This window comes from Solanum pennellii, chromosome 3 (genome assembly GCF_001406875.1).
Source record: "Solanum pennellii chromosome 3, SPENNV200".
In the NCBI taxonomy this organism is placed as follows: Eukaryota; Viridiplantae; Streptophyta; class Magnoliopsida; order Solanales; family Solanaceae; genus Solanum; species Solanum pennellii.
The window spans coordinates 64,739,473-64,763,480 of NC_028639.1; the positions used below are offsets into that span (position 1 = coordinate 64,739,473).

Genomic DNA, 24,008 nt, shown 5'->3' on the forward strand with positions numbered 1-24,008 from the left:
TATATATATATATATATATATATATATATATATATATATATATATATCCTAAAGGGATAATGCACAAGTACCCCCTCAATTTATGCCCGATATCTCAGAGACACATTTATATTTTACTAAGATCATATTATCCCCTGAACTTATTTTATTACTAATTTTCTATCCCTTTTTGGCCTACGTGACACTATCTTGTCGACCCAATGCTGGTTGACCTTTTTTTTCAAGCTAGTGCCACGTAGGTCGAAAAGGAGTAGAAAATCACATACATAATTTTAAAAATACCCCCCTTAACTTATTTTATAAGTAATTTTCTACTCCTTTTCGGCCTACATGGCACTAGCTTGAAAAAAAATTCGTTGGGCCCACAAGATAGTGCTACGAAGGCCGAAAAGGGATAGAAAATTATTAATAAAATAAGTTCAGGGGGTAATAGGACCTTAGTATAGTACAAGTGTGTCTCTGAAACTTCGGGCATAGGTTAAGAGGGTATTTGTGCATTATCCCTTAGTAATACCTATAACTTCCTACTTTATACCTTAATAACCCCCAATTACTTAATGTTTAAATTTGTGACATCTTAAAAGCACATAAAAAAAATAAAATTCTAACCAAATATAATTATGTTTAGCTTAATTGTCCTCTACTTTAATCTTGTAATGCAAAACCTATTTACAAACACTGCTTTGTGCAATTATTTTTATTTCTAATAAGAATGATACAAAATAAGCTATACAAAAGAGAATAATTGATTTATTTTTTTGCGTGAAATTATAAGAGCAAGATCATTAATAAAAGTCAGAGTAAAAACGACTCTTGAAAACATTAAAATGTATTTGTAGATACACTTAGCGACGGGAGATAATAAAAATTATTATGAAATTACTTTTAAATTTTTAATAAAATATGAATCATGAAAAATATAATAAAAATTAATTAAGAGAATTCATTTTAAACATTTTGCATAAATTAATAAAAAGCTAAAGACAAGCTAACTTGAATATGTTAAGATACGATGCTAATTGTTACTGTTTTAAAAAAATATAAATTAGTAAAAATACTAAAAACGAGCAAACTTGATTCTCTTAATTACGGTGCTAATCATTAGTGATTTCTTAATGGAAATAAACAAGCAAAGAGTAAAAAAATGAAAAAATAAAATAAGAAAAAGGAGGAGACTAAAAAAACAGCATTGAAATAAATTTTAAAAAAACGTAGAATTATAGAAGATAATTTATCAAGAAAAAAATTAATACAAATAATTATTTCAAATATACTTATTACTTAACCCTTCATCCTCTATTATAATGATTCTAAAAATTTACTTAACTTTTTCTCCTGCACTTTAATTATATAAAAATATCATTTATCGTTAATAATTATAAATAATTATATTATTTGTGAATTTTTTTTTTTATATTTACCTTATTTAGAAAAAAATTCAAAAGTCTGATTATAAGCTTTTATTAAATATTATAAGATTCTTTTTTTTTAATCTTTACATAAAAAACTTTTATCATTCATTTATAATTGTTTATTTATCACTTATTTATTATGTATTTTAAAAACAATATATTATTTTTATGTTAATTTTATATCACTAAAAATCAGTTTACCGAAGTAAAATCATGTATCACCCATTTCCTTCCAAAGAATCAACATATAGAGAGAAAACTTTAAATTTTAATATACAAATATTGAAGTACTTTTTTAAGTCTTCAAATTATAGTTAGCTTATCTATTACAAATAATTTTTCATATTTCGAAGACTGTTTTTAGATTTGTTACTATTTAATTCTTTTGATATTTTTTAAAAAATTTAAAAGACTAAAATTTTCACTTTAAATTTTTAACAAAATATAAAAGTTTACGATATTTAATTTTGAGAACTCATTAAAATGGATAATAAAGTCATAAGTTCTTAATTATATATTATAACTAACATAAAAGAATAAGTACTATTCAACCAAGAAAAGTATAGATATTTGACCAGGATATTTATTTTTTTGATAAAATCAATTCATGAATTGAGTTGAAATTACAAATCTAAATAATAAAATCTATCAGCTAATCTATTTCAATTTGAAAATTAAAAAAAATAACAACTTTTATACATCGCACATAACACAGCTAAGTTTACTAGTTTAATAAATAAATGATAAATACCATGAAACTAGGGGGTAAAGGGATAATAAATGTATCCTACTATTTTCATGCAAATAATGAATTATGGAGAAACCCAAATATTTGAAAATCTTTTCGAAGTTATTTGCAGTTGCATTAGACATGAGTGCTTTCTAATACGCGAAGAAAAACAAGTTAATGGACATGATTGATTACACTTTGAGAAAATATCAAAATAAGTTAATTGCTCATTCAACTATCGTAAACTCTTGTAGTATCAAACTCTCTATAAAATAACTTGGGTTTATTTTGTAGTATCAATAAAGTTACTCAAATAAGATTTATTTATCTTCAAAGCTACTATAGCTTAAAAAAAAAAAAAGAGATTTACATAAACTGTCCCCAGATTTTGTAGCACCTCTTTTATGGTAATGCTCGTCTTTTTTTCCTTTTTTTTTTATGACAATCTGTTGAACTTAATTATTATTATTATTATTATTATTATATAAATTTAGGGCGGAAAATATTTACACCCCAACTTTACTTTAAAAACCGAAATGTCCTCTCAATTTTGAGAAATAGTCATTTCAACTTAGAAGAGGCTTGTAGCCATATCAAAAGTCAATAAACTGATTGTTAACAAACATCAATTTAATAATTTTGTTTTAGTAGTAATGGGTGTTATGTTCTTTTCACGACTTGTGTTACTATTTTAGTGGAAATATTCTGTTAAATATTTGCCTATCTATAGGATTCTGAACCAGCTTTTGTGTTCCTTTTAGAATTGTGTTACGTTCTTTTTCCTATTTTACGCTATGTTTGTATCTTTGTCTGATATACCCCTCAACTTTGTCATTTGGAACTGATATACCCCTCGTTATAAAAGTGGCTCATATACNAATAAGATTTATTTATCTTCAAAGCTACTATAGCTTAAAAAAAAAAAAAGAGATTTACATAAACTGTCCCCAGATTTTGTAGCACCTCTTTTATGGTAATGCTCGTCTTTTTTTCCTTTTTTTTTTATGACAATCTGTTGAACTTAATTATTATTATTATTATTATTATTATATAAATTTAGGGCGGAAAATATTTACACCCCAACTTTACTTTAAAAACCGAAATGTCCTCTCAATTTTGAGAAATAGTCATTTCAACTTAGAAGAGGCTTGTAGCCATATCAAAAGTCAATAAACTGATTGTTAACAAACATCAATTTAATAATTTTGTTTTAGTAGTAATGGGTGTTATGTTCTTTTCACGACTTGTGTTACTATTTTAGTGGAAATATTCTGTTAAATATTTGCCTATCTATAGGATTCTGAACCAGCTTTTGTGTTCCTTTTAGAATTGTGTTACGTTCTTTTTCCTATTTTACGCTATGTTTGTATCTTTGTCTGATATACCCCTCAACTTTGTCATTTGGAACTGATATACCCCTCGTTATAAAAGTGGCTCATATACGCCCTTACCGTTATACAAACGGCTCACATATACCTCTGCCGTTACAAAATGGCTCACATATACCCTTCATTTAAAGGAAGTTAAAAAATTAGTTTTAAATTTATATTTGTTACTTCTAATTTTTTTAAAAAAAATATTTAGGGGTATATATGATTCTTCTATCAAAGTTCAAGGTATATTTTAATTTTTTTCATGCATAAATTATTTTTTGACTTCTTTTATTATAATTATTTGAATTTCTTATTCTTATTTTGTTTTTTCTTTCATTCCTTAGTTTAAAGAAAAAAAATTAAAACTATTTTTTTTGTGTGTATTGTAATTTAATTTCGTATTTGAAGAAAAAATTTGGTCATCTACAATAAGTTTTACAAAAATATTAGTGAAACATAAATAAATTTGATTATCAAAATAATAATTATAAATTAGTCATTGAAATAAAAAAAAGTCGAAAAAAATATGTTTGACGAGGATTAAATTTACTCATATGGGATTATATTTTTTAGCAAAAAAATAATAAAAATTTAGATTAAAATTATTTTTTTTTCATTTCCGTTATAGGAAAAGGGTATATGTGAGCTATTTGTTTACAAGTAGGGGTATATATGAGCCACTTTCACAACAAGGGGTGTATCAGCTCTAAATAACAAAGTTGAAGGGTATATCAAACCCTTTTCTATAATATTTATTTTGATTGTCATTTAAAATGTATTGTATTGTATTGTATTGTTATACCTATAATGTTTATTTTCATTGTTACTTAATTTATTTTTCAATTATATATTTACATAATATTTTAAAATATTATTTTACCCTTTATCTTAATTATTTGAATCTAGTCAAGCCTCTTACCTTAGAATAATTAGGATATTTTAGTAAATTTATAAATTAAATACAGTATGATACGATCAAATCAAACAATTAAAATATTATTAAACAACAAAAAACAATACAGTCTACCCAAACATTATATCTATCATACAATATAGTACAGTAAAATACAATACTATATAATACATTATGAAATAATGGGTAACAATGATACAAACAAAGTGTTACTAGTACATCGAAGCCTTAGAGAGCCGCTGGACTCCAGACAAGCCGTTACGAGATCGTAGCACTAGAATGGTTTGCTACTTGGGATTGAGTCTCTCTTCCTCCAGGAAAGGCTCAAGAGTACACTGAGTTAGGCGAGATCAAGATTGACATATTAGCGAAAATATTCGTATTTTTACCTATATATAGGATTATGAACATTTTCTTATTTTCTTTTTAAAGAAGCAAGTATAGGACGCTAAACTTGAAGAAACGGAGTTGCGATTACCAAATAATCTATGGACGAGTAACCCATCACCTCCTTCCCATCTTAGCCCTATTTGTAAGATAACAATCTCTAATCTCTATCTCTATTTGTGCTTATTCTCTGTTTGTGTAAAGTGTACGAGAGGATTGATCATTCTGGTTTTTTTTTTTTTTTTGAAAATTTGGTATTGTTATTAGTTTCCGACTCCAATTCACAAGTGGAACCTGCCTAATTTGCCGAAGAATTTGGTTAAAGGTAAATTTATTCTGCTAATTCATTTGGAAATAATGAACGTGCATTACGAACAAAAAACTGGAGGAAGTACTATTAGCTTGATAAAACTCTATTTGAGCAATGAAATAATGTTATTTTTCGGATTTTTGTGAGGCAAACATAAGTGCGATCATTTCAGGTCTTGAGAAATGTTGATTTAATATCAATCTTTTTTTGTGATTTTGGTTTATGCATGTCTGCTTGAAGGAAGTACTTGTGAAGTTGAGGAATTATGTGTGTATGATATATTTAAGTTGAGTGCCCCAATTTCAATTTTTTAGCTAAAAAGAATTTTAAGAAGTGTTAGCTATGTATTTGATAACAAAGATCTCATTCCAATGACATTTCTTTCGAGCCAGTACTCGAAACATGATTTATATGTAGTACATGAACAACTAGTTTACGTGGTGTTCATATAGACCCATAGAAACTTGGGTATTGGCATCTTTTTAATAATTAAGTTGGTTATCGATATTATGATATAGAAATATTTTTCTGAAGATATACACTAATAAAAAGATAAATATATTGTGATAACTACTATGAAATTTGGAGTAAAATGATGATAAATGTATGAATGGGATAACCTAAATATTTGAAATATAAGTTATTTGCAGTGGCATTAGACATAAGTGCTTTCAGTGTAAATTTAGGACTCCTTAGCTTTTGTCTCAATTGATGTCCATCAAGTGCATTTTGCAGCTTGATTATCTCGATAATTTGTGGTTTGTTGGGTCACCGCAAAGTGGTAAGCTTAGCCGAAAATCGTTTATAAGATAGATGGTAAACCTTCCTCTAGAAATATACATATATATTGAAACAAGAATAGGGTTCCTCTAGAAAATATTTCATGGTATGTGTAAAGTGCAACTTCTTGTTTTATAGGGAGCCTTAGGATGAGGATTTCTTTTTGTGCTATCGTTTCTCTTATCTGTTTGGCTCTTTTCATGCCGGTGTCACTATTCCAAATGCTTTATAATACGAAGTAACTTTGAATTTGCAGTGCGATGATATGTCAGGAATGCAGTTGAGTGGAAACAAGGTCAGAAAGCTGGAGTTCTTGTTGGCAGATGCTGTGGCACAGGGCGCTGACTGCATAGTGACTATAGGTAGCATACAAAGTAATCACTGTCGTGCTACTGCTGTCGCTTCATCTTACGCACTTCACAGGTATACTATAATTGCTCTCTTCGTATTCTGTTACCTCAAAGGACTTTCTTCTTTTTGTGTAAATAGGAGGGTATAGAGGATGCGTTTTTAGATTTTATAAGATCCTTTTAGGTTTCTGTGTAGCAAGTTTTTATCTTATCTTTGAGCCAACTGTAAATCTCTTTCGATGGTAGCCAACATCTCCGATGAAGAATACAACATTACCTTTATCAAAAAATATATTCTGTTTGATTCATACATTTTCTGCAAGTCACATCTTCCTGTTTATGTGAATAACTTCTTTAGTTATGTCACAGTTACTTGTGGATAAAGATCCTGGATTAACAGGGAACCTCCTTATTGACCATTTGGTTGGAGCGCACATTGATCTCGTTTCAAAAGAAGAATATGCAAAAGTTGGCGTTGAGGTCTGTACTTTCTTCCTCGTAATTTCACATTCATCCTCTTGTGTTTCTAATGCTTTAAGTTTTAAGCTTTCTTTCTATCTTTCCGCTGCTTGCACTAGGAGACTTTTGATGTACAGGTAATTTGATGCTGCAAAGAGACTTTCTGAAGATGTTTGATTATATTATAGATCAGATTACAAAGCTGCGCACCCTGTTCAAATATAATATGTACTAGTTGAATCATCTTTTTATGGAGTGCGTGTGTATATCTTACTGGAAATCAAGCGATAGACCACCTACTCCCTCTGACCCACTTTATATGACTTACTTTTCTTTTTAGTCGGTCCAAAAAAGAATGACACATTTTTATATTAAGTAACAATCTTTAAAATGCTCATTTTACCCTTTAATGAAATGATTTATAGTCAGCGAATATCTGAAGTGGTGTTGCCCTCCAATTTTGTGACGCGTTCCTGATTTTCCTAGTGGAACTAGTATCTGAACTTTGGCCTATTTTCAGTTGTATTGTCTGTCTATTTCAAGTAGCTTAAGCTGATAGGCTTTATTATTATGGTACTGATTATAATGTGTGTTATGCTACAGGCTCTTATCAAAATATTGAAAGAAAAGCTGTTAAATGAAGGGAGAAAGCCGTATGTCATCGCTGTTAAATGAAGGGAGAAAGCCGTATGTCATCCCCGTTGGTGGATCCTATTCTCTAGGAACCTGGTGAGGCTCATTTTGTTATGCCACATCTTGTTCCTTCTGCTGATAAAGTCTAAACCTACTTCATTTCTTCTTGCTAATTTCCAGTACTTCGCTTGCACCTTGATATATGTTTGGACATTTGGATTTTTGTGTGATTGATAATAACCTTCAATTTCTGAGTTTAGAGTACCCTATACAGCCTCTGAACTCATTGCATCTTGCCTTAATCTGAAATGAATACGTAGCCCATTCCCTATTCATTGTGAATTCTTCACTAGCAAATATATTTTCCATCTTGTGCCCCCAAATCGAGCCATAGAGTGCAGTCTTATCTGGTTTGGTGCAAGCATTGAATTCACTTATTTTATTCGCTCTCATCTGCTGTTTTGTGTCTCACAATGACACTTATATTTGGATGACTATTTTGGTTTCTATTGAAACTGGCTGTTAATTTTTGAACTCCAGTGAGGCTTAACCCTGTGTAGAAAGTTTGAAGTTAATCAACCATTTCAAGTTCTTCTTACCAGCTGAAACCCTCTATGTAGTCGGTTGGCCTCTTGGTATTGAATAGTCAAATAACGTTATGGATTATGGCATTAGCATTCTTCAGCCTTTTCTTTTGATCGGTAGTTGATATTCCTTTACAACATAAATGTGATAGCACTAGGGTAGCCAAGGATGACTCATTTTCTTGTTTGACAGAGCAATAAGCTGTTCAGAAGCTAGTAGTAGATGCCAAGGGTTGTACCTTCTATATGCCAATGTTTATACCATCACTAATAGACTTATAATACATTATTAAAGAAAAAGATACAATGTGTCATCAGCATTATTAGTTGAATAACCAAGGCTTCAACCCTTTATTTTGTTAGGAAGTTCCTCAAAGGCCTATACTTTATTAAAGCATGTCGAATGAATAGTCTGATCTTGACCCAGCTGCCCCCTCTTAGCGGGGTCTTGTACCGAGTTATGCTCTGACCCTCAGTTGCCATCATTATGTAATGGAGAGTGATGTTATACATTATGATTTACTGCACAGCTGAGAAATTTTTATTCTAGATATTTGCCCTACTAGCTTCAGGAAGGAATACAAAAGCTGTCACCATTTTGCTAAGCGTGACTATTTTCTCAGGGGCTATATTGAGGCTGTCAGGGAATTGGAGCAACAACTTCAGCACTTGAGCATTGAACAAAAATTCGACGACATTGTTGTAGCTTGTGGCAGGTTTGCGCCTCTTCTGCATAATTTTATAATAGTATGCTATAAACGAGCTTGTTGCATTTCAAATTGTTCATGCCTGGAATTAAATGCAAGATATGCTGAAAATATGGTTGAGAAGTTTGTCCCAAAATAAAAAGGAATATACTATGAACATAGAGAATGATCGAGACTCGTCCTGTTACTAAGGAACATTATACTCATTACTCAATTTGACCCATACTGTTACTAAGGAACATTATATTCATTACTCAATTTGACCCATGATATGCCTAATCTTTGCTTGACTTCTGTTAGACACACATACTCTCTCTCTCTCTCTCTCTCTTGTTTGTTACTTTTATTACTGAGTGTTGCTCTGATAGTTGTTCTTTAATACATCAACGCATGCCAGTTTCTCTGATATATGTTTTGAGTATGTTTTTCTGTGGCGGAGTTTTGGATTTTCAATATATTCTCCCTGGACACTAGTTCTATCACTTTTTTTAGGCTACAACCAAGTTTTCGGTGCCTCCTAGTAACCTGTTTTCCTATCAAAGCATATCATTTGAAATCTCTATCTTTATTAAGCTATTGCCGCTAAAAGTACTTGTTAATACATTTTATTGATTGAACCTGAAGACGTTTTTTTTTTGCATTATAGATGCCTCAGTTGTGTATCCCTAGTAGAATTTCCGTTATTCTATGTTTACTTTTCTTCAAGAATGAGTAACTTCAACTTCCTAAAAATGATTTTTTCTTTGTGCCTGGAATTACATTATGGTGAAAGTCATGATTTAATTATCTTTCAGTGTTTTAACCTCAGTGTTATGTCTCAATGGTTTCCAGTGGGGGTACAGTCGCTGGTTTGTCAATTGCATCCATGCTCAGTGGCTTAAGCAAAAGTAAACTGCTTGTCTTTTTTTTAAATTGCTCCCATCTTCACAAAATATAACTGTCACTAATAACTGTTTTTGATTTGTAGATTAATGCATTTTGTGTCTGTGACGATCCGGATCACTTTTATGAATTTGTTCAAGGCCTACTTGACGGAATTACTGCAGGAGTTAGCTCCCGTGATATTGTTAGCATCGAAACTGTAAGGACTCATGGTTCCATTTCATTGAGTCACTCACTTCTTGTTGTTCAATAACTATTGAGATACTAATTAATGATAAAAACAATGTGACATCAACTGTTGGTTGTAAGTCATGGATATTTTGTTATTTTTTATCTGTAAATGTTCTCTCTTCCCATGTTACACATCTTACATAGCTTATGATTTTTAATGTAAATGGCAATGCTCAAATTTTTTTAAAAAAAGCTTATTTCTGAAAGACCTTCATGACCGAAATCTTTGATGGATATTTTACCTGTTACCGAAATCTTATCATAAGTCATTCATGTTCAGACTCCAGATCCATGTTCAGGAGGAAATTATGGATGTAGTTCCGTATATGAAATTTTAGTATATTTCTCTAAGGAACCTCTTGGTATCAACTATTCTTGTCTTTGCACTTTGGTATTTTAACAGGTAAAAGGCCTTGGGTATGCTATGAGCACCGCTGATGAGCTTAAATTTGTGAAGCAAGTTGCTGAAACCACAGGTGTTATTCTTGACCCTGTCTACAGGTATGGCCAATTGTGCCTTCTCATTTTTTTACATCATGGCATGTCAGCTTTCCACGACTGCACACAGAATTTGTCTGGATTATGTAAAGCGTATTTGCATTAACATGTTCTCCAGTCTTAGAAACTGCCTATTCTTATAAGCTATGTTGTGTGGACTCTCCAAATATGTTGTCACACCCTTGTCGGATACTCCAAAAACTACCGTCATCATATTTAAAGAATCTGAGCAGTATAACTTATGAATGCACCAAATTTTGAAGAGTTCGTAGAATAATATGTTCACTATAAAATCTGTAATAGTATAATCCTGTGTTATTTACATTAATAAATAAAAATAAAATACTAGAATCCTTAACATAAACTTCTTCTTTGGTTGAAGATAACAAAGCTATAGAAAACGAATACAGTTTTTTATTTGATTCTGAAACAAGGTGATTGATATTGATGTTGTAAACTTAGCTGTATGGAAGTCTGTTTTAAGACTGACTAGGTTCCAAATGAAGTTAAGGTCTTTAGTCTTTTGATCTACAAATGTTTTCGAGTTTTTCCAACATCTAGACTAGAAAACTGAACCTTGCACTTGAACTCGAGACATGATTGATGTACAACTCAAACTACTCATATTGATTTCTCGAGGATACTTTATTCACACATTGATCTTCTGATTGTTAATTCTCACACAGTGGTAAAGCAGCTTATGGGACTGATGAAAGACACGAGTGAGAATCCAAAAAAGTGGGAGGGAAGAAAGGCTCTATTCATACACACAGGTGGGCTACTAGGTTTGTATTCAATGAATCTATCTCTAGACAGGACGGCATTGGTAAAATGTTCTGACATTGACGAAAAAGGTGATAGCAATTATGTTAGTCATTTATCAACGCGTACAAGATTAAAAATCAAATTCCAAACATTTCTAGATTCAGATGAACAAAAAAAAGATGTTTTCTGCCTACATCCAAGACTAGTTGAGTTATGGATGCATAGATAGTCTTGTGCTCCCCTCGATCATTTCATTGTATCCATGTTACTGTTACTACTCACTAGCACATGTATAACTTTTCTTTTTTCTGCTTTCCTAGAATTTGAACTTGTGTTCCCTTTCATTCAATATTTTGCTTGAATAATTGGATTGTAAGTGGAGTTTTTGCCATCACATCAACTAAAAAATCTGGTTAAACTATGTTATCTCTAGACTCTACGTATTAGTGGAATCTAGTGTAGAAAATAAAGCCAAAGGACTATGGCCCAGTGGCGTCTCTAGAACCACCACTGGGGGCCAAAACATCTACTCAAAGGAATTCATATTCATTTTAATTACTACCATTCCCACTTTGGATATTGGCACCATCACAATTCAATTCTTAAACTGATTCTGCAAATTGTTTACGTGTGGTAAAGAGTAAATAATTTCATTGGTTTAAAACCATATATGTTTATTTTGTAATAGACAAAGCCAATCAAAATCAAATCAGGCTAATTTGACAATTGAACTTTATCAAAAGAATTTTAAATAACAAAAAAATAAAAACATTTAAAATATCTCAAATCTACAACGTCAGCTATGTGTAGAGAATATTAAATGCAACAGGTAAGGGAACTTCCCATTTCCCAACCGCCACATCGCACTACGTGTCATTTATCCCTCTCCTCTGTTACTCTTATTTATCCCCCATTTTCTCCTCTGATCAATCGAAACAAAAAAGATTGTAAAAAAAAAATGGTGTTAACAACGACGTCGATAAGAGAGTCAGAAGAGAGCTTGCACTGTACATTTGCATCAAGATATGTACAGGAACCTTTACCTAAGTTCAAAATCCCTAAAAAATCCATGCCGAAGGAAGCAGCTTATCAGATTGTAAACGACGAGCTTATGTTGGATGGTAACCCCAGGTTGAATTTAGCTTCCTTTGTTAGCACGTGGATGGAGCCCGAGTGCGATAAGCTCATCATGTCATCCATTAATAAAAACTATGTCGACATGGATGAGTATCCTGTCACCACTGAACTTCAAGTCAGTACTTATTGCTTCCTCCCTCAATTTCCTGTCATAAATGACTTTCTGAAATAATTATTATTAGTTGAGTGACTTTTTTGTCGATTTTCTGAGATTTAAAAACTATTAATTAATTGTTCTTGGGAGTAAAATAAGAAATTTTAACTTCAAATTGCTATTCAGCAGAAAGGTATTCTATTGACATATTTGATGGGCATAGGAGCTTACTTTAATATAGGCAGAGAATAACAGGAGAAAATTATAATCAGAAAACTTTCTGATAGTCCAAATCGTTAGCTAAGATCGGAAGATTTAACTAAGAGGTGGAGAACTTGTTTATGAAAGATACTGAAATATTTGGGTTTGTTACAGATGTACAATATCATACCTTTTTTATATTGGTTCTAGATACTACAAAATCTACAATTCTCTACGAATATCTAATCTAGTAACATTATATTATATTCTAGAATATCTATATATTTCTACAAGATATTTATCCAAGTGATTACTCTAGAAACATTCCTAAAAATCTAGGGTTTTTTGTAGTTCCAAAAAAATCAACTTTATAATTTCGCAAGATCAATGTACTGAGATGATTAGATCATTTATTAATTAAGTAATTATAGATTTATTAATTAAGTAAGTATAGATAAATCTCTGGATGAAGATTAGTTGATAATCTGTATAAGTTGAAATTAACTTGGTAGATCTATAAACTAGACAGTGTATACTTGAGTATGTCTATGCGATTTGGATTGAGAGGAATCACAGAATCTTCGAGAAGGAAGGCAGAACTTGGGGATCTCTAGCCAGGGAGATTGCTTATATTAGCTGTGTCCAGAAAACTGTGCAAGCCATTCACTTTTTAGATTGCTAGCTTAGTTTTCCTCTTTTCTGGTTGTCTCTGTTTTTTTTAGAATAGCAAGTTGGGTCATTTTCTTAATGTTACTAGAAAAATATTGAGGTAAAAAATTATTGATTAATACAATTTTGTTGGTTACCAAAAAAAAATTGAGTCCTTTTCTTAATGTTAATAGAAAAATATTGGGTAAAAAATTAGTTTGATGCCACATCAATGTGTAGATATAGTTCAATGATTTTGGATTGAAGTAATTGAAACGTAAACAACCTCTCTACTTGACCCGAGGGTCTATCAAAAACAGACCTGCGGGATTATACTAGGTATGTTGTTGAATGAAATTAAAATTTTGGAGTTGCAAAATTGAAATAGTACCATATAATTATGGAGAAAGGAGATGAAATTTATGTTTTTGGGTAGATGCTGTTGATACTTGGAGTGATTTGGTTTTGTGCTGCAGAATAGATCTGTTAACATGTTAGCACATCTTTTCCATGCCCCGGTTGGTGATGATGAGACTGCAGTTGGAGTTGGTACAGTGGGTTCATCAGAGGCAATAATGCTTGCTGGCCTTGCTTTCAAACGCAAATGGCAATCAAAAAGAAAAGCAGAAGGCAAACCTTTCGATAAGCCTAATATAGTCACTGGAGCTAATGTGCAGGTGAATCAGACTTCCAGTCAACTTTGCAGCGTCTTGCTTATACTGTAAATGAACTGTGAACATGAATCCTAGTCTTGTAACATGTGGTGATATTGTTGACAATTGCAGTCTGTTACTTACAAGTGACTAAATCTGATCAGATGGAAGTAGATATCTTTTAAACAAATGTTCTGTCAATTGTCAAAACCAGTCCCTTAATCACCCTTTTGGAGCAAGTTTACTAGAATCTTGTTAGTCTTGTATAATTGTCTGATTACTAAAGTTTGGTTTCTCTGCTATCTGTTGTTTTCGATTCTGCTGAAACTTTTCTGTTTAAATTATGGGGTATAGGTCTGCTGGGAAAAATTTGCAAGGTATTTTGAGGTTGAGTTGAAGGAGGTGAAACTAAAAGAAGGATACTATGTAATGGACCCTGCCAAAGCAGTAGAGATAGTGGATGAGAATACAATATGTGTTGCTGCAATCCTTGGTTCTACTCTGACTGGGGAGTTTGAGGATGTGAAGCTCCTAAACGAGCTCCTTACAAAAAAGAACAAGGAAACCGGATGGGAGACACCGATTCATGTCGATGCTGCGAGTGGAGGATTTATTGCTCCTTTCCTCTGGCCAGATCTTGAATGGGATTTCCGTTTGCCTCTAGTGAAAAGTATAAACGTCAGTGGTCACAAGTATGGCCTTGTATATGCTGGTGTCGGTTGGGTGATATGGCGGAGCAAGGAAGACTTGCCCGATGAACTCGTCTTTCATATAAACTACCTTGGGTCTGATCAGCCTACTTTTACTCTCAACTTCTCTAAAGGTAATATCAAGTGCACTTACAAATTTCCATGTAGTGAAAGAAAATAAGCTATGATTTGTCACTCAGAAGCAATTTTTAATTCCTATTGGAGATCTCATGTTGATGTTAGCTTTAATACTGTCTCCCAATTTCAGGTTCCTATCAAATAATTGCGCAGTATTATCAGTTAATAAGACTTGGCTTTGAGGTAATTATCGATATCATATTCGAGACGACTCTGTGTTTCTTCAAGTCTGAACAACAATTGCCTGGATTATGTTATTTAATATAAGTCGACAGCTGCCTTTTGCAGATAGATTGTGTACAATAGACCCTTGTGGTCCGGCCTTCTCCGGATCCTGCATGTAGCGGGAGCTTTAATAAACGGGGCTGTCCTTTTTTTCTACACTGCCCTTTTTCTATCATTTGTTAATATAAGTCGAAAGCTGAGACTCTTCAGGGGCATTTTTTTAGATCTTATGTCGTGCTTGCTATGATTATGCAGAACGCCTTTGAATTTAGAACACATTTTACCCAAAAGAGTTATGGAGTAAAACAGTGGAATATTTAAATGATGTTTGTCAACAGCTATTTTCCTTCTGAATTCTGAGGTGGTTGATAAATCATTTTGTGCAACAAAGTAAATCTGACATTAATCGTATTGATTAAGCATGATATAAATGATTTACACTTTTGTTTCTTGTCTGCAAGGGTTATAAGGACGTCATGGAGAATTGCTTATCAAATGCAAAAGTACTAACAGAGGGAATCACAAAAATGGGGCGGTTCGATATTGTCTCTAAGGATGTGGGTGTTCCTGTTGTAGCATTTTCTCTCAGGGACAGCAGCAAATATACGGTATTTGAAGTATCTGAGCATCTCAGAAGATATGGATGGATCGTCCCTGCATACACAATGCCACCGGATGCTGAACACATTGCTGTGCTGCGGGTTGTCATTAGAGAGGATTTCAGCCACAGCCTAGCTGAGAGACTTGTTTCCGACATTGAGAAAATTCTGTCAGAGTTGGACACACAGCCTCCTCGTTTGCCCACCAAAGCTGTCCGCGTCACTGCTGAGGAAGTGCGTAATGACAAGGGTGATGGGTTTCATCAGTTTCACATGGATACTGTAGAGACTCAGAAAGACATTATCAAACATTGGAGGAAAATAGCAGGGAAGAAGACCAGCGGAGTCTGCTAGGTCTGGCCACACTTGTTATCTGGGCTCCGCTTCCATCGCCATCCTGTAGTATGTATTACGTGTGTTGTTTCCATCTTATGTAGTAGTTGGTACTGTAATCTGTGTAAATGCTTTCATGATCTTGGCTCTGTATATGTTAAATAAGCACTGCATTTCAAGTTCCTGGAAGTATTTATGTATGAATCTATCCGGGCATAATTGGTAGAATGCCCTCTCTGCGTCATCTTTGAATTTCACGTGCAATAATATTTGAAATCTATAAATGATGTTTTTTCCTTGTGTTGAGTGGATGAGAAGTATTATAATTTTAGGAAGATATAGAGAAATGGAGAGTTTGGAGAGGTATATTGAAGCAGTTATTTTTATGTGATCTATAGGTCTTGAATTCAAACACGATTATGTGTCGAGTTGTTTTCGACACAAAAGATATTCTATTTCTAACTTAATTTTTAAATGAAAAGAGATTATTTCCATTTTGTTGACTGAAGGTGCTTTTTTGTGGCCTAGCTCAATTCAAAGCTAATTCGGAGCTATTCGAAACATACGTTATCAAACGTTGTTAGGTTATTATATTGAATCATAAATTACAAAATGTTGTTAGGATATTATATTCTGTAAGGATAGATTAAGAGTTATATTTGAACGGGTGAATATCATTCCACAACAGACTTAAGCGTATTAAATGAGACAAGAAATCCATAACCTCACTCCAAATATTATTATTCATTTGATTTTTCAACCATAGTTGGTTGTGTTTTCATGGCAACTCTCATCTTTCCCTATTTAAAAAGTATATACTCCGTATGTTTTAATTTATTTGTTTTAATTTCCTTTTAAGTTCTTTTGAAAAATATTAACTTTCTACGTTGTAATTCATTTGTTTTGATTTCCTTTTTAGTTCTTTTTTATAAAATCATCTTTTCCTTTTTTTTGATTTTTTTAATTTTAAATTTCAATCACATAAAATTAAAATTATTTTCATACATTCTTTACGTTTGTTAATTTAAAATTATGAAATTAAAAGATTTTCATATTTTTCTTATCTCAAAGTCAAAATAAAAAAATCAGATAAATTAATTGAGATAGACGAAAACAAAAGGAGGTACTATAGTATAGTGTATTGTCTTTAATATGAAAACATTATTCTTGTTGTGAAAAAGATCACATTGCAAGTCGGAGAATATCGTCATCAGAAAAAGGGATATTTTGTTTCCCGCCAAATTTGGCATCGACAAATACCTAAAACCAGTGCCCTCTCCCGCCCATACCGCCATTGATATCAGATCCAGAGATTCTTACAGCTTCACAAACTCTGAGAATTTCAAACGGAAAATCTGAAGAAGAAAAAATGAGCGGAGTTTTAAGAAACAAAGTACAGAGGAAGTTCAAGATGAGAGGTTACTCTCTCAAAGTTGAAGCTCTCTCCGAAGTCCTCTCTTTCCTTTCCCATTTCCCTTCCGATGCTTTCGACGACGCTCTTGAACTCCTTCTTGATGAGCTTCACCATCTTTCATGTCTGTATATTTCTAATTTTAATGGACACCCTTTTTGTTCTTTTGTAATTTGATTGTTATTTTATTAATTATTGTTTCTATTTGTTTGATTTGGGCAGTGAAGTCCTCGATTTTGGATAGGGAACCGGTGCATAAAGTGGTGAGCCTTTTATTGGAAGCAGATGCCGCCGTTGAAGAGAACCCTAGCTCAAGTTCTTCATCTGCTTCTGCCCTTAGGGTTATTGATACTTTTATCGTCCCTAAATTTAGATACGATCCTGTTAAGAAGTTCTTTCATGAGTATGCTATTCAACTCTTTTATCCATTTTCCCTAATTATTTTTATTCAATTTGTTGAGCGCCTTTATCCTGGTTGCAACTTTATGAATTTGGGTATAAGCAGTAAGTTATTTGTTCGTAGAAATGTTTGTTTTCTCGAATTCACTCATGAAGTTTACTTGATTTCTATCTGAGACCTCTAATATTATTTATAGCTAAGATATATGTACAATCTCTTACAGTCCCTTGCGAATCTGAAAATAAATAGCAAATACTTAGAGAATTTTTGGTTAATTTGAGTGCATATAAGTGAGCATAATCTAGACAATGTTACTGTATGACTTTAAAGAATTCAACTTTTCATTGGAATGTAACTAGAGTTCAAGACAAATTCTCCAAATGTTTAAGTTGACGTTTTTCAGGAATAGGCGTACTGAAAAGTTAGTTCTCTGTAGGAAATACTACTAGAAATATTCAACAGCAGAGATGATTGATTATAATTAACAAACTGAAATAGGGAAATTACAATGATAAAGCAATTTTGATAGAGAAGAGCAGAAGGAGATGACGAGATAGACAAGGCGGAGATGAGAAGCCAGAGAAGAAGGGATATGAGAGGGATTCTCACAGTAATTTGCATAGCCCTCATCATACTACGGAGCACTAGTTATAAACTAAATTTCTTCCGAACTTGTCCAGTAGCCTTTCAACACTCCTTTATCAACCTGGACCCGAACATAGTCTACCAATAGTTTGTTGGACCATTTCATCGTTTGACTCTTGTGTAATATTCTCGAGGCTCAATTACTTCAATTTGGTGTGGTCTTCTCATAATATTCTCTTTTGAACTGTTTTACAAATTGAGGCGGCTGAAACCTTTATTAGCGTTATAGTTTAATTATATTAACTATGATAGTATTTGTTCATAGCTTAGTAAGTAAGAAGAATCAGTTCTGAAATAATTAGATACAAAAACTTTCTGTGTATAATTTTGGAGCCTCCTATGCTTAGAATTTCAAGTTAAAAGAAGAATCCATTTTCTGTGTGTAGGCACACAGGGAGGCTTCCCATTCATGGTGATGCTTCTGCAAAAGCCACCTTATACAAGGATAGATTCCTCTTATTGTTTCAAAGGGTATCTCGTGATCCACGGTTTTCAACTCTTGCTTTTGATGCCTCTTCTTCTGATTATGGCAGCTGTGAGGTGAGCGGCAACAATGGTCCTAGTTTAGATTCACATCTCTTTAGATGGATTGCAGATCTATGGCTTTCAAGTTCCTGTTCAAATGATGCTCACGGTAGGAAATTGTTGTTTTGCAGATATCTCCCATTCAATCACTTGTTGGACGAGTAGGGAGAAGATGGATAATGGGAGTAATATCTCAGTTGGAGGATGGTCATTTCTACTTGGAAGACCTTACTGCAGCTGTTGAAGTAAATTTATCGAGTGCAATATCCTTTTCGATGTTTCATCTTATTTCATTGCTCATGATAGTTGATACAACAACAGGGATTAATATACTTGAGTCTGAGTAGTTAATGACTTCATTAGCAAGTTTTTCTCTTCTGATGTTGAACCATTACTGATGATTGTTCCTCTCTCTTTAGTTTTTTGGTTGTCTTAGAAACCTATTCACTTGCTTACATAAGCTATGGTTCTTTTCTAAAGCTGTTAGTTGCTTTTGCTTCTTGCATTTACTCCTGTAGTTAGTCTTAGTGTCTTCCAATTTCACTTCTTGTTTATGTTATTATTCCTTAAATGCGGTCCATCTTATAATAGAGTTATAGTACTAAAGCACATTGAATCTGCCCCCTCTTTGTTGATGGTAGTGTTCGAAAATTGTGTTCTTAGGTTTAACAGTATTGGAAGTTACATGTTGTGTTTCCATAACCTGCAGTACAAGATAACTACAGGTTTCTTTTTAGAAAATACAATTGTCTTGGCAGAAGGTGAAATGCAATTGGATGGTGTTTTCCAGGTCAATTCTTGTGCCGAATCTCTTCTTTGAAATACAAGTTTGAACTAGATAAATACTTGGGAAGAGGTTGATAAATCAACAGCAATTTCAATTTTCATACTTTGTGGTGCTTAGGCTTTAGCAGAATTTCATCAGTCTTCACTTTTAGTTTCTTATCAATATCTGACGAAGTAAACTATAGGAGAAGTTCTGCTTGTTTAGAACCGATTATATTCCTAATTCTACAAGTGAAGAATAAGACCAATAAAGCTTGCCAGTTGCCAAAGCTGATTCTGTGCATGCCAATTCACAATTCTCTCATGAAAAGCTTGCCAAATCTGTCGTGCTTTAATATATTTTTTATCCTGGTGTGACTTCAGAAATTAGCAACTTTAAGCAATTATTGTACCAAAAGTGATATAAGCCACCACATAGGATTCAATGTCAAATTGTTTGGCTGAGTTTTGAATATGGTAAAATTGTTGGTGGTTTAATTTATAACTAATTTGCTAAGATTATCTTGCAGGTCAGAACATGTGGTTTTCCTCCATTAGAGGACAGAGAAAAGTCCATGGCGTTTTTTTCCGGACTAGACTTCTTTGGTGGTGGTATTCTTACCAAAGAGGAAACTGTATCCTTTTTTACTTGGTTCAATAAGATGAAAATTGAAAATACCATGGCAGAACTATTCATGGTAGCTAAGAATGATTATGAAGCTTCCCTAACTTCCGTAATAGCTAAGGCTTGCAGAGCTGGAGAAAAATGCTGTGAATGATATGTTTGTTATACTATCTGATGTATGGCTGGACAATGAGGAGGTATATATGCTTCTTTTTTCTCTTTCTAACCCTCTATTCCTTCTTTTGATACGTTTGGACTAGTTATGGTTGCCTGATCCACCACTCTCCCCTATCCTTAGAGAAGACTTTGGGAAATCTGGAGACAATCCTCAATGGTTATGAAAATGTAGAGGTGGTTCCTTCTTTATTTGTCTTCATGGGAAACTTCTGCTCTCAGCCATTTAATCTTTCATTCAAGTCCATCTCCAGTCTCAGGCAAGTGCAAGTTTGAAATTTAGCTGTATTACTGCTACAAGTATTTGTTGATAAAGTAACTGACCAACAAACATAATATTCAGAGTTCAGTTTGGAAAGCTTGGGCAAATGATTGCATCGCACCAACGACTAAAAGAACATAGTCGATTTCTTTTTATCCCTGGTCCTGATGATGTAGGTGTGTTGATAAATCATCACAATTTGTCGTTTAAGCTTTTACCAACTCTAATAATAATGAGAAGTTTTCTCTTGTTTTTCCAGGTCCTTCAACAGCCTTACCCAGATGTACTTTGCCTAAATACCTAACTGAAGAATTTCAGAAATATGTTCCTAACGCAATATTCTCCAGTAACCCATGCAGGTATCCTTTGTTTGCTGCAAACTATTTTAAATTAAACGATGAGAGCTAAAGCTTTGAGCTTATTTTCAATTGTTTAACAAAAAGAAAACAAGTAATGCAGTGGTATAGTCACTGTTTAGTTCTTCCCTCATTTGCCCAATCTAAAGTAGCACAATCAGAATTTGTCATGCAGTCGCTCATGTTAACGTAGGACGCATTCTGGGTGCTTAGGTGCATGCCACAAAGGATTGCATCTTCTGCTGAAACATTAGCATATTATATTATAGATTAAATGATGCATTTTAACTCTTCATGTTGAAACAGAATCAAGTTTTATACCCAAGACATTGTTCTATTCCGCCATGATATGCTTTATAGAATGCGAAGATCGTGTCTGATACCTCCCTCAATGGAAGAAACCAGTGATCCATTTGAGCATGTAAATTGTCTTCATATTCTCAAAGTTTGGATTTTGTTTGGTATCATAGGTCGAAATTCAGGATATGCTCATGTTTTATTTTCCTTGCAGCTTGTTGCGACTATAATACATCAAAGCCATCTCTGCCCTCTCCCCTTGACGGTTCAACCCATTATCTGGAATTATGATCACGGTCTACACCTATATCCAACCCCGCATACGGTACTTTCCTCTTTCTTCTATAAAGAGATTTTTTCGAAATCAGAGTTTCTTCAAAATTTATATTCATCCATCAGATAAAGTAAACAATATGCATGTATAACTTCCTATTTAAAAGCTGTGATGCTAAATCATCAAAATATATCCTGAGCTTGATGAAATTATATTGCACTAGCAACTAAGTTGAAGTTTCAGATTTGATTTTACTTGAACAAACAGGTTTTTTTCCTAACACAGTAAGTCCGATAGTTTCCTGGCTATGTTGTCTGGACCCTCCTAAAATGCACATCTTTTTGAAAATTTGATTATACACCCAACAATATTTTTTGAAGAGCCCAAGGAGATATATGATTGCAGAATCATGACTAACGTCTGTGATTTTGTTTCACAATGTATCCCATGTGGTTAAATGGTTTTGTAGATTGTCTCAAGCTGAGAATATGTACTCTCTTTTTCTCATACTGTTATTGCCTGAGACTCTTTTTTTCATACTGTTATTGCCTGAGACTCATTTTTTCATACTGTTATTGCCTGAGACTCTTTTTTTCATACTGTTATTGCCTGAAACTGATAACAGGATATGCGCTTGAACTATAAGGGGTCGTTTGGTTGGGAACTAGTTATCCCCGGATAAACTATCCTGGGTTAGTTATCCTAGGATAACTTATCCCATCACTATGTTATAAATGGTGGGATAAGTTATCCCAAACATGTAAATCAAAACAAGACATCTAAATTTTATCCCAGGGCTATTTTTTTATCCCAAGACTATTTATGCTTGTTCCTAACACCAAACGAGCCCGAATTGATAAAGTTCGATTTGATATTTCCAAACAGATAGTGTTGGGGGACAAAAGTGAGCAGAAAGCTTTCAGATACACAGGAGTTACATGTTTTAATCCTGGTTCCTTTTCAAACGATGGCACATTTGTGGCATACCGGCCGTGCAATCAAGAAGTAGAATTATCAGCGTTGTAACTTGTTAGCATCAACTTCAAGCTGGCATCTTAGCTTAGTGATTAACTCTTTGGTGGCTAAGTTAGTCTTAATTCCCTTTCTGTGCCTTCATAGGATGGTTCTGTATATCAATTTATTGTCCTTGGTTATCTACTGCATTGTTAAGCTCGTAGTATACTCATTCTTACAGGTTGTAACTCATGTAAGATAATTTATAATCAGTTGATTTTCAAAAGTAAAAAATCTTGGACGGATGAGTACTTTTAATACAGCCTCTTTGCTATCTCAAGTTAAGGGGTAAGGCTGCCGTAGGATTATATTAGGTATGTTGTTGTAACATAAAATTGGATATCCAGATCCTCATTCAAGACACTATTTTGGTTCGATTTCTTCTTTTCTCCTTTGTGTTACAACAACAAATCCACTGAAATTCCACAAGGTAGAGTGTAGGCAGATTATATTGTGTTAGAATTTGAAATTTTAGTGTAGCTTGAATGTATGTAGCATAACTGGACATTATCAAATCAGTGAACATATTTGTGCAAAATGGCACAATATTCTTTCCTTTTGAGTAATTGAGAAGACTTTTTTTCACATATCTGTTAGGAGGGTCTGTTCTTGTTATGATTAATGTGTTGTGTTAGTCAAATGTGGATGCTACAAAATACCAAATGTTGTTATCATTGTGGAATTGTGAGATTATTGCACTAATTCACAATTATTTATGCCGAAAGATAAGATTATTTGTGTTAATGCTGTAGTTATTATAATATTTGTCCATATGCTATAATATCTTTTTACACTGATCACATGTGTATAACTCAAATTCTATTTAGACATGAGTTGAATAAACTACTAACAATTACCTAATCTTAGACAAATTTGATCTCATAGGACGTTGAAATTATTATTCAACAGCTACTTATTTCAGTATGTGTGTACTTTCATAGGTTTTAGCAATTGATTAGAAGTTCATCGGAGGCGTAGCATAAAATATCTCATCCTTGAATGTTATATTAAATTAATAAACTTCTCTTTGTTTGACTAAGCTTCATTCATAACAAAACTAGTGTGTAATAAGATTTGTAACGAAGTTTTAATATAATTAAAATGTTTATTTAAAGATTTTTATATACAGTGGTTTGTCAATTTCATTCATTCATTCATTGTTATCATCATTGTTATTATTATCAACTATCATTGTTGCCTATTATTTTCAATTATATATCAATTACTATCATCAACCACAACCATCATTACTGTCAATCACTATAATTAGTTGTTTTATCTTTAGCCGCCATTGTTACAACAATCACTCATCACCGCATACCAACCACCATTCTCAACCACAACAACGATTATTGGCCATTACAAATCATTTGTTGTCATTATCACTAGCCGTCATTTACCGTCATCATAACTAAACACCATTACAATAACTATCCATCTGACGATAAATATCGTCATTATCTACCAAACTGTCATTAACTATAACTATCATTTATCAACCATAGGCACAACACTATCACTACTAGCTA

General features: G+C 33.0%; 2 protein-coding genes and 1 pseudogene across 3 annotated transcripts; all 3 read left to right on the forward strand.

Moving 5' to 3' along the window:
* Positions 1 to 4,574: 4,574 nt before the first annotated feature.
* Positions 4,575 to 11,333, forward strand: LOC107013972 (annotated as a pseudogene).
* A 509-nt stretch (positions 11,334 to 11,842) lies between these two features.
* LOC107015375 (glutamate decarboxylase) lies at positions 11,843 to 16,037 on the forward strand. The gene is made up of 5 exons (XM_015215625.1): positions 11,843 to 12,266; positions 13,571 to 13,771; positions 14,102 to 14,570; positions 14,705 to 14,757; positions 15,261 to 16,037. The coding sequence occupies exons 1-5, from the start codon at positions 11,973 to 11,975 to the stop codon at positions 15,750 to 15,752; spliced, it is 1,509 nt and encodes a 502-aa protein (XP_015071111.1). The 5' UTR covers positions 11,843 to 11,972; the 3' UTR covers positions 15,753 to 16,037.
* An 850-nt stretch (positions 16,038 to 16,887) lies between these two features.
* LOC107012565 (DNA polymerase epsilon subunit B) lies at positions 16,888 to 22,866 on the forward strand. 2 transcript variants are annotated; one of them, XM_015212440.2, is made up of 13 exons: positions 16,888 to 17,266; positions 17,370 to 17,545; positions 18,574 to 18,727; positions 18,844 to 18,975; positions 19,425 to 19,502; positions 20,008 to 20,112; positions 20,219 to 20,299; positions 20,406 to 20,536; positions 20,620 to 20,714; positions 20,798 to 20,897; positions 21,201 to 21,315; positions 21,406 to 21,516; positions 22,351 to 22,699. In XM_015212440.2, exons 1-13 carry the CDS (start codon positions 17,213 to 17,215, stop codon positions 22,489 to 22,491), a joined length of 1,473 nt encoding a protein of 490 aa, XP_015067926.1. In that variant the 5' UTR covers positions 16,888 to 17,212; the 3' UTR covers positions 22,492 to 22,699. The 2 variants fall into 2 exon arrangements, with proteins under 2 accessions (XP_015067926.1, XP_015067925.1); XM_015212439.2 differs by having other exon boundaries at positions 16,889 to 17,266; positions 17,365 to 17,545; positions 22,351 to 22,866.
* The last annotated feature ends 1,142 nt before the right edge of the window (positions 22,867 to 24,008 follow it).

What these genes read in the sequence shown, in the direction of transcription:
- LOC107015375 (XM_015215625.1), top strand. Translation starts at nt 11,973, where the DNA reads ATGGTGTTAACAACGACGTCGATAAGAGAGTCAGAAGAGAGCTTGCAC. An exon ending in TACTCTCAACTTCTCTAAAG is followed by an intron (nt 14,571 to 14,704) that starts GTAATATCAAGT and finishes TCCCAATTTCAG; the next exon opens with GTTCCTATCAAATAATTGCG. An exon ending in TAATAAGACTTGGCTTTGAG is followed by an intron (nt 14,758 to 15,260) that starts GTAATTATCGAT and finishes CTTGTCTGCAAG; the next exon opens with GGTTATAAGGACGTCATGGA.
- LOC107012565 (XM_015212439.2), top strand. Translation starts at nt 17,101, where the DNA reads ATGAGCGGAGTTTTAAGAAACAAAGTACAGAGGAAGTTCAAGATGAGA. An exon ending in CTGATTATGGCAGCTGTGAG is followed by an intron (nt 18,728 to 18,843) that starts GTGAGCGGCAAC and finishes GTTGTTTTGCAG; the next exon opens with ATATCTCCCATTCAATCACT. An exon ending in AAGTAAATTTATCGAGTGCA is followed by an intron (nt 18,976 to 19,424) that starts ATATCCTTTTCG and finishes AACCTGCAGTAC; the next exon opens with AAGATAACTACAGGTTTCTT.